Raw genomic sequence first — 15116 nt, 5'->3', positions numbered from 1 at the left:
ATAGAGGGTCCCTCTACTGGATTAGATTCTACAATGCAAAAAAAATTCAAATATGACCACCGTTTTTTTCCTTACGACTTATGTTAAACTTGTGAATGTTTTAAACTAGCTCACCATTAAAGACTAGCAGTTATACACTTTCCTAAGAAAAACTATTCTTATTCATTAACATAGGTAAGCGGGAATGGGGGATGGGTATAAGCAACATATACAGAAGCCTATACATTCCCTACCCTCATTTCCCACATTGGTTTCTGAGTTTTTAATAATTAGCAGGGGAGAAATGAATGATTGTAATATTCTTTTATGGTCTCTTCTGCCAGGAGCAAAGAAAGTAAAAGGTGGCTCTGGGTTAACCAAAAACTGGATTATATGGTCCTGAAGAATTTATTAAGAAATTGTTAAATTTTTTTCAAATAAACATTTTAATAATGCCTGATAATTTATTAGTTCAATGCTGACTTATAAAGTATATATACTTACTACTTTAAAATGGAAATGGCCAGAAAGGAGTATACCTCTTCTTTATGTAAAATTTCAATCAAAAAACAAAACAATTCTGAAGTCACTTCATGTTTATATCACTTTAAACTTTATTTTTCTGTAGCAGAATCAAATCATGAATATTAAGATCGTGGGTTAGAAATTACAGTCTGGGTAATGTAGATTTTATCATCTAAATAAGGAAAACAAAAAAATCTTCACTAGCAATTCTAATTTGTAGTTTTTAAAACTAGAAGATTCACCTTAAATTTAGAATTATTTTTTTAGCAATTTCCAAGTTATAGACTAGTTTTGTTATCCCTACATTAAAATAAGAAAAGTGCTATAGTTTCATTAAACTGTAAAAATAATCAGAATGTATTTAGCCAACAATATGTTAAAGGCCACCACCACTCTCCTTAACAAGTAATTCTATGACACAGTGTAAAATGCTTGTGTTTAGACTCTTGCTCAGTTTTCTGGCTTTATTCTCTGAACTTCCATCTCCCTACTGGACGTCCACTCATGCCAGAGTACTTGTAAGTTACCAGAGTGTACGTGGCCCTTGAACAGTCTCTTGCCTTGAAAAACCTTCCCTAGCCTTGAAAAACCTTCCCTACTTCGTGTGTCTTTAAAGAATCTGTTCAAAGGAAACCTCCTCTGTGAAGTCTCCCAGTGTCCTCACAGTGCTTTGTGCATCTGCCTATCACAGCACCCTTCCAAGTGCCGCAATTACTTAACACGCTTGTCCTTCCCACACCCACACCCAAATACCTTCCTCTGCAGGTTCAACATCTAGGTGCTCAGTGTTTGTAAAATTATAAAAATAAATGCTTTTGACGGTATTCGTTTTCTCTTAAAACCCATTCGTTAAAGATTTCTTTTAAAAATATGAGTTGAAGGAAAACACTGCAATGTCTACACAGATATTTCACCTCTCACAACCCAAGTGTATCAGACATTTGTTTTTTCCAAGATTAATATAATTAATTAGATCAACAAGCCCATTTCTGAGATCAAAGGACAAAGGGCACTAAGACTGCACAAACCAAATACGGTTAAAAATTTGAAGTATGTGGAATCTGCTTTAAAGGAGAAAAGAGCAAAAAAATGAACTGCCCTTAACAAGAATGACTGTATGTTTATCAAACACTCAGCTTCATTTAGGCATTTAATTAAGCCATTTATTGCTTCAAATGTGTCACCATGAACATTTTAATGTACACTCCACAGCAGTAAGGCCTCAATTTTCACCACCTATAAATTGTGAACCCACATTTGGACTTTTTTTGTGTCACCAGTTGTCACATGAGTTTTACAGAACAAAGATTTATTGGTATTTTGTAATAGCAAAAATGCTTATCCCACCCCTTGGTGTAAATGTCTCAAAGAATATTAATAGTTGGCCACATTTTTTTTTTTTTGAGGAGGTAGTTCCATGTTTGGCCCGTGTGTGTGTGTGTGTGTGTGTGTGTGTGTGTGTGTGTGTGTGTGTATACATATATATATAATATCTCAAGATACTAACAAGTTCCACCAATTACTAAATAAGTGAACAAAATTTTGGTTTGCTTCTTTACAGAGGCTTCATAAAATAGTCGATGTTTGAGGTTAAATTTGGTCAAATGTTTTCTAAGTGATTTGGTAAGCAGTGGAATTCACACAGGAAGGGGCTGTAGCAGCTGGAAATAGGGATGTTCCTGACTCAGACAAGGAACTTTCTCTTAAAATAAGGCTGTACATAAGGCTTTTTCCTTTGACCAATTCCTAGAAAATGAATTTGGAAAAGTCACTATATATAATTAGAAGATTAAACAATACCACAGAGCATCTCCAGGCAACGTGCATTAAAGCTAAGTGAATGCTATGTTATATATTATTTCTTAAAGGTTTATAAAATCTCCATGAAAATACTGAGTGTTACGGAATCATGATACTCATGATATTGTGAAATTGTGAATACCCACAAACAAACCAACTTTGTTTTATGGGCTCTCCAGCTATAAAATCAGTCTGCAACAGCTCAGAACTGAGGATTTGTGAAGCTAAAAGAAATCCCCTATCTAATCCATACCCTTTGGGTAGCATTGCATAGATTTTATAGTCTTCTGAATAAGTTCTGAGAGGCTCATAAGTGGTTTTGATTAAAGCAGAAATCTAATGGACCCAGTAAGTTTCAACATAAAAGAAATGATGTAATAAGTATTTCTAAAGTTTTAAGGATTTTTCTACCAACCTGACTTGATAGTATACCTGAAATAAAACCTCCACTACGCAAAATTTTAATTTAAATAGCACCTATAGAATAAAACCTTAAGAGTGATTACAGACATCCTGCAGCCAGCATCACCCTGGTTTAATAAGGCCCAGAGTGATTCAAAATTTGAATTAACTATCATACCAGTAAGTGGTAGTATCCAAAATAGAACTGAATTTTAAGCTCCAATCCAGGAGGTCTCTTTACTTAAATTGGCCACACTGCCTCAAGTCAAAACATCTATTACCATTATTTTCATTTTATCTACCATAATTAGACTTCTTTCATGTCTCTTAGACTGAAGGAAAAGCCAGAGAGATGTTCTAGAAAAATACATTTGCATTTCAAATTTACATTAAAAATGTCTTTCCCTTATTTTCACGTCACAAATGCCAAGCACGGTTAAAGAAATCACAGATTACACAGCATTGTGTGTCCTGGGACTCTGTCCTTTTTAGATTATGAAAACTGGAAGTTAATTGGAATTAAGAAATTTTCCTTATTAATAGTGTGTAAAGTATAAATACAAGTAATTTTTTAAAAACTTTATTTTAACACCTAATACAATTCCAATTTTAAGGATTACTTGCACAAAAAAATAAACACATTTGGTATAAAAATGTATCACTTTAACACCCTTTCCCTTTCAGCCCCTCCCATGTCCCCCCCTCCCCCCCATGAACTGCACTCTATCTGGATGCAGAAACATATAAAGACTAATGGCACAGATTCATTTTTACCTACAGGAGTTTCTGTTTATGTACCCAGGTACTCTAGAGGACACCAGCCCACTTTATCACATGAACCATTTCCTTCAGCCTGCTGAATTTAGTTTCACAAAGAAACAAAGCTTATTATAAAGGCATTTGAAAAACCATTATCTTAAATTCTTTTTAGAAGCACTGACTTTTTTTTTGTTTTGCAACCATTTATATACAGTGTTACATAACAGCTCTGGAGTACAGTACATGCAGCAGAACATACCTGTTGAATATAAAATACTTTTCTTAAAATCTTCATCGTTGGAATTCTCTGAAGTCTAAATTATAGAATGCCCATTACTTTGAGAAAATGGTTGAGTACAAATGTCTGCATATGTTGGCCACTGAAATAATCCAAGGCTAACTGGAATAATATTCATAGCACACCAGGAGTGCATAAATAATTTACTTACATTATTAAAATACAACCCATAAAATTCAAGTTCAAGATCTTACAGGATTGTCTGTGTAAATCCTTGAAGTGGTTGCCTGGAAATGCATTGTGTCTTCTTTCTCTTTTCTTCTTTTTTCAAGTCCTATATAAAATGTTTAGTTGAAGTATTTTCTTCCTCAAATGAAACGACCACCTTTATTTGTGCCGACTGCCTCTTCTCTTCATTGCAGCAGTGCACTGTGGACAGTACCATTTTCCTTTTGGTGCTTCTGTCAACCCAACACATCCATAATGGAACCATTCGATTGGGCACTGGAAAGCAAAATGGCAGAGAAATAGTTTTTAATACCTCCAAAGACTACAGAGTGTAATATGCCCACTAGACTGAATATTAATAATAAGATTCATGGAAACAGAACTTTTACATCTAGGAGCTGATTTACAGATCACTGAATCCAACTGATAGGTTTCAAAGATAAGAAAATGGAAGCACAGAAAAAGTATGCATCTCTGTTAACTCAGAGGTTCATGTCACCTATTTCCATGATCCCAAGCAATGAACGAAAGTTCACTTATTCTTGTTAAGCCAGGGAGTAAGCTGATACCAACTTTCAAGGACAAGAAATGAGATGGGTCTCTCACAAAGAAAGTAAATACATTTTACAGATTTTATTTAATATTCAGCCTTATTCACTTCCTCATAAAGTAGAATAAGCTGGTTGCAGTGAAAAACATAAAGGGATGCCCTGGATTTCCTCTCTGGGTAGATCTATTCCTAGATATGCAGAGAAAAGGGATTCTACTCTATAACATATTAAGCAGTTCTACACTTCCACGGAAAATCTTAGCACTCAGAAGAGCGTAAGTGGGAATGAGAGGGATCAGAGAGTATGATGGGGTATTCACAGAAATGCATCATTTTCACTAACTGCCCCAGGAGGTTACAATAGTGTTCTTGGAATGATTGGGCAATATTGTTATACAATAATCAGCCCACAAGTGATTCTAAAGGGGGAAGTGGAAGGACAGCCTTTCTCTATCTACATGAACACATTGTTGGGACCCTGTCTGGTCAGGAGAGCACAAACTTTAATGTACCAAGCCAACCCTGCTCAATCTTCAGATTGGTTTAAAAAATTTTAAACTGCTATTTTTAACCTTAGGATTCTGACATTATGGATTCTTCTTTAGAATTCCTCTGCAGGAAAAGATGAACAAAGGGGGCTGGAAGTTTGTGAAAGTGAGGAGGGAGTGAAATTACTAGAAAAAAGATTCTCAGCATCCAATAAAAATATATCTCTAACCAAAATTAAGCTTCCTAAAAAAAACAAAAAAAGGAGTTTTCTTTCAAACCTCCTTTACTTTTTATATCAGAAGGGGCTCTTATCAGCTGACAGCTATAGAGTACAATAGGAGACACTACACTGATAGGAGGAAAATAACCTCATATTATACCACCTCCCCACCCCACCCCCACTAGCGGCACGCTTCCTGACAGAATGTACTGCCTTAAAATGCCGTTTTTTCACCGTGACAAGTGAACTGGATTCTAGTAAACACAGTATTATTTAGCAAAGGAGGTGGAGGATGTTTCTAATTTTCATACAACATAAAACCTTTTGAGATTTATAATGTGCACATGAAATCATAAAACTAGCTTTAAGAGAGTTAAACTGGGAACACGAAGTGACACTACCCTGTTTTGGAGAGAAATATTCTAGCATTAATATAATATAGTTAATGTAACTGCAGACCTGTTTTCTTAGACTGAGAAACACCGTAAATAAGAAAAATGTTCAAGTAATAATAATCTGTGATTTTTTTCATTCCTAAATGGAAAAATTTAATACTTACATCTTGGTTATCACAGCCCACCATCTCGCCATAGGATACCTAGTTAAAATAAAAGTAAATATTTTTTATTATGACTATATGATAAGCACCTAAATCCAAATTGTTGATGATACTGTTAGAAAACAGAGGTGAATATACAATTGCATTAAGAAATAAGGTATATAGTTTTTTAATAAAGAGTTTATAAAGATTTATAACTTTTTACTAAAAGATATTTTTGAGCAGGGGCACCGAGGGAAATACACAGAAATTATGTGCCCTTTGAAAATCTGAAAGAACCTTGACAAATTACCTTTGTGGGTGGTTTCTTTTGTAAAGACTTTAAGTTTCTTTTTTGGTTACTTAAGGTTTTTACTTTTTCTTGGGTCATGTTGGGTCATTTATATTTTTGCAGTCAAGAGTTGAAACTTCTAAACTTATAATCAATTTACTATCTGCCCTTTCTCATTTTTCTTTTTGCTGTTCATCACCAGCATTTTATAATACAACTTCATAACCCTTCAATTAATTTAAGTTCTCAATGGACTGAGAAATGTTTCAGTCAGGATTATAACTACATAGTATACTACCTGATTCTCTGCATGAGTGAGCATATCTGTATATGGTTCTATACACACAAACAACTTCTCTGGTTAAAAATTTTGCGGGGAGCACTCAGATTTTTCCCTCAAAGCTCTATAGATGTATTTCATCAACTAGTTTTTGGTGTTATAGATGGGAAATCTAGGGTGAATCTGATTTTGTTCTTTTGTAAAAGGTAATCTATTTTTACTGCCAGGATCTTCACAGAACTTTCTTAATAACTAATATTAAAAAATGTTTGTCAGGGGTGCCTGGGTGGCTCAGTCATTAAGCATCTGCCTTCAGCTCAGGTCATGATCCCAGGGTCCTAGGATCGAGCCCCACGTCCGGCTCTCTGCTCAGCAGGAAGCCTGCCTCTCCCTCTCTCACTCCCCCTGCTTGTGTTCCCTCTCTCTGTGTCTCTCTGTCAAATGGATGAATAAAATCTTTAAAAAAATAAAATGTTTGTCAGGTGACAGGAGAAAACCTAACAAACTTCTAAATGGCAAATTCTTAGCAGCAATGTCTGCAATAGCCAAACTGTGGAAAGAGCCGAGATGCCCTTCAACAGATGAATGGATAAAAATGTGGTCCATATATACAATGGAATATTCCTCAGCCATCAGAAAGGATGAATACCCAACTTTTATAGCAACATGGATGGGACTGGAGGAGATTATACTAAGTGAAATAAGCAGAGAAAGTCAATTATCATATGGTTTCACTTATTTGTGGAACATAAGGAACAGCATAGAGGACATTAGGAGAAGGAAGGGAAAAATGAAGGGGGGGAAACTGGAGGGAGAGATGAACCATGAGAGACTATGGACCCTGAGGAACAAACTGAGGGTTTTAAAGGGGAGGGAGGTGGGGGGATGGGTTAGCCCGGTATTAAGGAGGGCACGTACTGCATGGAGTACTGGGTGTTACACAAAAACAATGAATCGTGGATCACTACATCAAAAACTAATAAAGTATTGTATGGTGATTTACATAATGTAATAAAATAAAATTTAAAAAAAATGGCAAATCCTCAAAAATTAGATTGCCAACTTACACCATTAAACACAATAAACTGCAGATGGATTAAGTTTTTTTTGCAGATGGATTAAAGATTTAAACGTGAGGAAACTGAAGTATATCAAGAGCTAGACAAAGCCATTTGCAAATGGGAAAAAATGCAAGACGCATTTATATGGGGAAAAGGCAAGGAGGTAAGCATATACCCCACAGCTGACTTCATAAAGAAAAAGACTGACAGTCATTACTCCATAAAACTGGAATTTCAGAATTAAACACAAAACAAAAAAACCTAAACCAAGCAAAGTATTTATAATGTACATGACAAAAATGATAGAAAAATTGGCCAACACCAATGAATTAATTCATAAAAGAAAAAATAAAAATAGCTTAAAAAGTGTCCAATTTTACTACTAACATAAACTGAAATGATTGTGTGATATAAAACTATCAGATTGGTATAGAGTTTTCAAGATAAAATAGTATCCAGCGCTGGACAGGGTTTAGGAAACAGGCATGCTCATCAGATTTTGCTAATGAACTTCAGAAGGTAATTTGGTAGTCTGCAACAAATATTTTAACTTAATTTTATTCCTAAAAGATTATCTTAGAAATTAGATGTATAAAATGGGTTACATAAAAAATGCCTACCATGTTATTTGTAATCTCAAAAAAATTAAAACCACTAAAAAAACCTATAGCTAAATATTGGTTTAAAAAGTTACACACAGTATAACAAGTAACTGTGAGAAGATTAAAAAAAATTAAGAAAAATGATGTTCAGTACACCTGACTTTGTGCAAAAGTGTTACATAAAGAATATACTGTGATCCAACTCGTCAAATTCACACACATACATACACACACAAACACACGTGTGCATCTGTGTGTACATAGGTGTAAGAGACTGAATGTTTGCACCTCTCCCCCAAATTTCTGTGTTGTGACCCTACCCCCCACTGTGACTGTATCTGGAGATAGGGTTTGTGAGATGATAAAGGCTAAATGAGGCCATAGAGGTGGAATCTTCTTTCAATAGGGTCGGTGCCTTTTTAAGAAGAGACACCAGAGCTCTCTTCACCATGTGAGGACACAGCATGAAGGGGGCCGTCTGCCAGCGAGGAAAAGAGTCCTCACCAGGAATGGATCAGTCAGCACTTTCATATTGGACTGCCTGGCCTCCAGAACTGTGAGAAAATAGAGTTCTGCTGTTTAAACCAGTCAGACTGTGGTATTTTGTCATGGCAGCCTGAGCAGACTAAGACAACATGCATGCGGGGTATACAGTAGTGATAAATCAAAATGTCTAATTATAGGTTATTTCCGAGGGCTGAGATTATGGGTGACTAGACTCTGTATTTTCAGCAAACGTGATTTTATAAGAAGCAGAAGAAAATTATAGAAGAAAGCAAAAGAATTTTAACTGGAGAAAAAAAAGCATGTTAAAAAATGAAATAGCTGTTTTCTATTTTATTCAGGCTAGGCTGGTATAGACACATCAGACTTTTACCTGATTGCAAATGCAGTATCGTGGTTCATTTGGGTCATAAGTCCAATCGACCTGACTGTTTGAATCAGACTCTGGTACTACTGTTGTTTGTTGAGAGATTTCTTGTACGACGGCTGATGAAGAAGAACATGATGACAAGGAAGAGGAAGAGGAGGAAGATGACGACTGCTGACTTGAAGATTTGTTGTTGTTTCTGAAAAAACAGCATCAGTTTTATTTGCTTGGCATCCAGAAGAAGTTACGGGAGAGTAACTACTAAATCAGTGGTATGAAATGAAATGACATTAAACGTGTAAATTAACGTTTAACATGAAGTTAGAATAACCTGATACACAGATTTAAAGGCACAACTGTTAAGAGCAACAAAGAGCAACTTTTTCTTAACAGTTTATTTTTGTTTGAGATTTTTGTTTGTTTTCTGGAGAATAAAGATATTCAAAAGGTTCTTTCAAACTATGTTTTAACGATAATTTTTTAAACTATTACTACTTCACATTGACTTAAATTACAGGTAATAGTTTTAAGAATTAGTACTGGTTATGGCTACCTGCCAGACATTCTTTGTATTTTTAAGCAAACTGAATACTCTTCATCAAAATCTAAAATACAAATACACAAAAGAAGTTGATGAAAATGATCATGACCATCAATCAACATGTGAATACTTACCTGTGTAAGATGGGAAACAGTGTTAAAATTCACAATTTACTAATATTTATATGCTAATTATATTTTAAAAATAGGGAAATTTATTATCAGCAGTTATAATGAATTTGGGTTATTAAGAGGAATTACTTTTTAAGATATCTAGCACTTTTGTGGTAATTCTAGATTGATCATTCCTTAAGAGATTTACTCACAGGAAATACATTTAAAAATAAATTATGATGCAATTATTAGGTAATCTATTCTGGTCTACCATTTGAACTTTTATTATGTCTGAATATCTAGCAAATGCAGATACCTGGAATAGATGGTACTAGATCCTGTTAAATTTTCATATTTAAGATAATGCAGACAATCATGCTGAGTCTCATATACAAAATCTAGGGGTAGTTTCATTATTTCAATTTTTGGGGCATAAGACCAAGAATTAAGACAATTTACTTTTAATGAAAATGAAGAATTTTATTTAAAAAAAAATTCCCAGGATAAAATTTGTATTTTATACTTAATTTACATTGAACCACATGACAAGTAAGAGATTATAAAGGAAAAAAGCTCCATAAAATGGCTTATCCTAATGAACAAAAGAAAGTAAACAGAAGTCATTTATACCCAATTTAAGACTCTAGAAAGATTAAAGACTTTTAACACCTTTTAAAGATGTTACTCCTCCAAAGCATGGCAGTGTGAATGAAAATGTCATGCCTTCCTGCCTCCCCAAAGTTCATCCTGATCCATTATACCCACCTGTTTCATATATCCAAGCCCGGCTGGATGCCAAGTAGACTGGTACAAGGCACACTTAGTAAAAGTACAGGGCTACTGTACCAATGCAACTTACTTGCTCTTTCTCCCACTGCGTGAGTCGGCTGCTGATGAACTGGCGTTCTGTGTTAATGTAGTCATAAGTGCTGAAGATGATGAATAGCCAGCCGCTTCTCTGGGCATTGAAAATTCTTTTCCCAGCTGAAAGTCATTATTCTTAAACGCTTCATAACTGGCTTTTAGACTTGATGTTCTTCGTCCCTCTTTCATCTTAAACAGACATTCATTGATAATATTAATAGGCGTATATATGCAGCTTTTCTTTTTCAGTCCTACTAGTTACAGAGTTATGTTGGTTTACCCAATATTATTTTGTTTAAACCATTATTTTCATCACTGTAATTTAAGCTGTTTTACATAAAGATTTGAAATCAGTTTTTACACAGTTAGGGAGGAGCTACAGAATTGGTAACTTAATTTGGAATATAAACTGTACAGCAGTGAACAAACGTAGGGCGGAGTGAGTTGTGAGGCGCCGGGAGGGAGGACAAAGTACTGTCCTTGCAGGTGCTGTGGCTCACTGTCAACACCGTGCACATCATGAGCTGGCACTGTGTGAAGGGATCTGCATGAGCTTGCACGAATCTATTTGTTACTTTTCATGATCAATCAGGCAAACTAATGCACTTAAGTTCCATCAAAGAAAATGTCAGATATCATAAAACCATGCCTTAAAAATGAAACTATACAGTGTAAAAGAACTCCTTCTGTTTCTATGGGAGTTTGCCCATGATTCAGACAAAATGTACCTGCTATTTCCAAGCCTTTTCCTCCCTACCTGAGCTGTGGCTTGAACTGCTTGAGCGGCGGCCATGGTAATCGCCCCTGCACCAGTTCCTGAGGATAACGAACCAATATTGTAGGATGCCAGAGGTTGGGAGGAATTCACATTGTAAGCGTTGTTGGAAGAGGCTGTAGAATTATTATTTCGACATCCTATGTAGAATTAAAGAAGACATAAAAATGGTTGGAGAGAACATAATGTTAGTGAGCTTAAAATACATTATTTCCCAAATAATCATTAAATTTAACATTTTCATGTCACTATGAAATGTTCATGTCCCATTTTTCCTTTTCTTCTTTCTCCATATGTGGACTTTAACCAAGTAAAAAATCTGTATGATCCATTAATCGTGAATGCTTTCATTTGCCCTTACTTCAACACAAACAAAAAGCAAACATTCCTATTTAAGATAATAAACTTACCTAATGTATTTTCCTTAGAGGCATCTGATGTAAGCGTAGATAGAAGAGCTTCAGATTTAAACTTCTTTTCAGGAATATGATCTGTTGTTGTATGGTGAGAAGTTGGATTGTATTTCCTTTCTGAATATAAATAAAGAATTTTTATGTTTTTAAACTTTAGAGGACTATGGACAAGACATAATACTTCCATTCAGTTATAAACAAGTATAGTTATGTTCTGAGTTCTTCATGGAATATAGAACAATATGTTTTCCTGGAGGACAGGACAAGCAGAACTCTCTGTGTCACCTGTTTTGTTAAGAGTAGCCTTCCCACACATTTCGAAAAAAAACTTCAGTAGCAAAATACTACAGATAACCCACGATGCACCATGATTTCACATATAACATGAGAAGAATTTTGTTTTCAAAACATTATCTACAATTTTGAATAGTTTTCAATCAACCCTTCTTTCATATCAAATTGATCTGTCACAAATTACACTGATACAGTCTTCTAGCTGGCTAACAACGAACCAAGCATTCATTTGCTCACTAACCTACCAAACATCTGAGGCCTTCTTACATGCCAAACAGTAGGCTAAGCACAGGAGAAGCAAGGATGATAAAAAAGCAAAGAGCCCACCATCATGTAGTTTATCATTTGGCTTGAGTTACAACACTCTCTAGAGAGAATCAGGTGTCTGTATGTAGGAAGTATATGATGCTATTAATACCATACATTTGTCCTCAATGTATTCCAGGAAAAGCAAACGCTCTACTCCCAAATCAAATACACTTTTCCCAAATGATGAAGGTAAATCTACCAGGAACTGTAAGGAAAAAGTAGATCTCACAAAATAAAAGAAAGGGAAGGATATTTTTTTCCTCAATTGGTTGTATGGAGCTAATTAAAAAGAATATACAGGTAATATAATGAATTTTTAATTGTACTGAAAATTTTAGCAGCCCTAAACCAAACTTACTTTCCACTGGAGTATGTGAATGAGCATGATGATTGTTCACTGGCTGTGAAGGAGTATCTAATTCCAAAGATCCTAAAAAAGAAATGCACAGAGATACATCTCCATTCAATGTCAACGCAGAACTTTACAGGTCAATCAAGTACAGGCACTCTGTACCCTCACCTAGCAGAGGACTGGCAAGCCCTGATGCATATGCCTGTATCATTTTAGTCAAACACATTAGAGAATCACCACTGCCAATTTCACCCTGAGCCAATTTCATCCTCTCTCTAAATAATATGTAATCCACTTCTTATTATTCACCTTAAGTACAAAACAGCTCAAGGCATGTTAATGTCTAATTGGGGAATTCAGGACAGCGGGTACCACATAAGTGGACGAATGGATATTATAACTCCATTACCAATAAGATCTGAAAAACTCAAATTAGTTATACCGGGTTGAAGACCTTTCTGTGTGAGATCCTAAAGTATCAGGTGATGGGACATTACTTTATGAAAGAAAATTCTTTGATTGTTAAAATAATATATGATAGTAAAGACTTCCTAAAAGAAGTTAGGCACAGAATCTCTACCGCCAAGCATTAAAATACTTTTAAAGAAATTTTCTGGGTTTATCTTGATCCCTTGAGATGAAATTATGGCAGGGCACAGGGTGGAGCAGATTTTATAACTTGATTTCATTTAGTTTTGTGTGTCTGTGTCCTTACAGAGGATGCTTCATTAACCTTCCTGCAGTACTGAATAGGCATGAATTATGTTATTCACAGTTATTATTAGCATTTCAAAAAAAATTAGAGCAGCTATAGAACATTTTATTTTGTTTCAAAATACTTACTATTCTCAGATAGGGTTTCCTTGGAATAAAAGTATCACAAACAAATTAGATGATCATCTGAAGTGATAGATCTACTTTTGAATACAAAAATGCAACTGTGGATACCAAGATGGATTCATGACTAGGTTGTTCCCCTATTCTAGGGAGTGTGTAAATATACACATAATCTAACACCATAAAGAAATTTTTCATCAGTATGTAGAAACAAGTACATGTTCTTGCTGAAGAAATGCATCAAGAAAAAAAAAGAATAAAGGTAAATTATAGCAGATCAAGTAGAACCTTACAAAGAAATATTAAAATGGCTTCTTACTGATAAGAAAAAGTTTACTTCTTTGAGAAAAAGAGGAAATGCTTTGGAATCAACTAAAATCTTTCTTACTAACACAGTTGAGGAAAAGCCTTAAGGCAGTTCTTAGGAAGAAAAAATAACAGCCTTGCTCAGAGTTTAAGTGTATCCAGCAGGCAGTGCAAAGTCAATACATTTAATGACATATGGTTAACTTGTTTCTAGATGGTTATATTTCTTTCAGTCTTTGTTCTCACCATTCACCTAACATATACACATATTAAAAAATGGAATGACTTAATATGTGATTTTAATAAAAAGTGAGTGTACGATATCTTGTATCATCTCTCTCCGTATCCACAACCCAAACAGTTCTAGCTGCTAGAGTCCACACTGTCCGACCCAGTTGCCACCATCCACAGAAGCGCAGGATCTGAGAAGTCTCCGTGGGACAAGCGTCTCCTCCGTGATTTTCACATGGACTGTCCAACATTGATGGAAAACTGTAAATTTTACTTACGCCTCTCTAATATTTCTGTAATTCCAGCATTATCAGCTTCCAGCTCCATTTTAAACTTAGCCAGTTCCTGATCCAGCTTTCTCAAGTGTCGATCTACCTGTTTCAAAGAAGATCAAAGATAACCACCAAAATTTGGGACACTATTAAAGTGTCAGTTTAATGAGGAAAACTAAATCTTTATTTCTTTTAGTGCCTCTGCTTAGTATCCTTGAGCAAGTCAATTAACCTACACCTCAGTATTTTAATCTATGAAATGAGGGTGCTACATGAAATAATCTCTCAAGTCTCCCTTAATAAATTTGAAGTTTTAAGAAACCAAAATCACAATTTGTTAGAAAATATTCAGAAGTGAGATGTGAAACTAAACAAAACTGATACTTGGGAATTGCGGAGGGAGGAAGTGCAGGAGGGTTGGTAACTTTTTATAGTATACCCTGGGATTACTTTCAACCTAATCTCCTACTTATAATAAGGCTATCCACCACACTGCCATACTATAATTACTGTTACTTAGAATGAAGAATGAAAGATCCTTAGTCTATAAACAAAGAGGCTACTATATTCTATACATAAATTTCTCTAAGGCAGAAAAGTAAACCATTATAATTGTAAACATTTATGTAGAGGGTTGAAACAAAAGGGGTTTTTAGCCGGAAAACTCCATTCCCCAAAGAGCCTGGTTTAAATGATTTTATTGCTAATACTACCGCCCTTGTGAAGGTGGCAAATTTTATTTTCTCATTCAACTAGAGATCTCTTGACTGATTTCAGAAAATTATATAATACCTCAAACTAGCAACAAGTCTTAATTTTTTAAGGTTAATAGTAAATATTTTTTCAATACTTTTTCAAATTTACCACTTTGAAGTGAAACAAAGAAAACAAATTTTTTGAAAAATATTGTTATATTATTGACATCTTTTTTCAAACTCTAGATTCCCAATGGATCATTGTTAAATAATTAAGAGT

The 15116-nt window shown here is 34.9% G+C and overlaps 1 protein-coding gene across 4 annotated transcripts in view; it reads right to left on the bottom strand.

The window, feature by feature from the left end:
- Positions 1 to 569: 569 nt before the first annotated feature.
- ING3 (inhibitor of growth family member 3) overlaps positions 570 to 15116 on the bottom strand; it is a 29751-nt gene continuing 15204 nt past the window's right edge. For 2 of the 4 annotated variants that reach the window (XM_027574601.2, XM_027574599.2), the window contains exons 5-12: positions 14148 to 14244; positions 12502 to 12573; positions 11538 to 11657; positions 11110 to 11267; positions 10348 to 10541; positions 8841 to 9033; positions 5750 to 5788; positions 570 to 4207 (exon numbers count right to left, since the gene is read on the bottom strand). In XM_027574601.2, the coding sequence (XP_027430402.1) occupies positions 4091 to 4207; positions 5750 to 5788; positions 8841 to 9033; positions 10348 to 10541; positions 11110 to 11267; positions 11538 to 11657; positions 12502 to 12573; positions 14148 to 14244 (990 nt within the window). In that variant the 3' untranslated portion in view covers positions 570 to 4090. Of the gene's footprint in view, positions 4208 to 5749; positions 5789 to 8840; positions 9034 to 10347; positions 10542 to 11109; positions 11268 to 11537; positions 11658 to 12501; positions 12574 to 14147; positions 14245 to 15116 lie in introns of those variants that run through there. The other 2 variants (XM_027574600.2, XR_003516579.1) reach the window with 2 other exon arrangements.

Source organism: Zalophus californianus, chromosome 12, assembly GCF_009762305.2.
Source record: "Zalophus californianus isolate mZalCal1 chromosome 12, mZalCal1.pri.v2, whole genome shotgun sequence".
NCBI lineage: Eukaryota > Metazoa > Chordata > Mammalia > Carnivora > Otariidae > Zalophus > Zalophus californianus.
The sequence above is the reverse complement of the archived record's forward strand: the minus strand, read 5'-3'. Positions and strand labels throughout refer to the sequence as shown.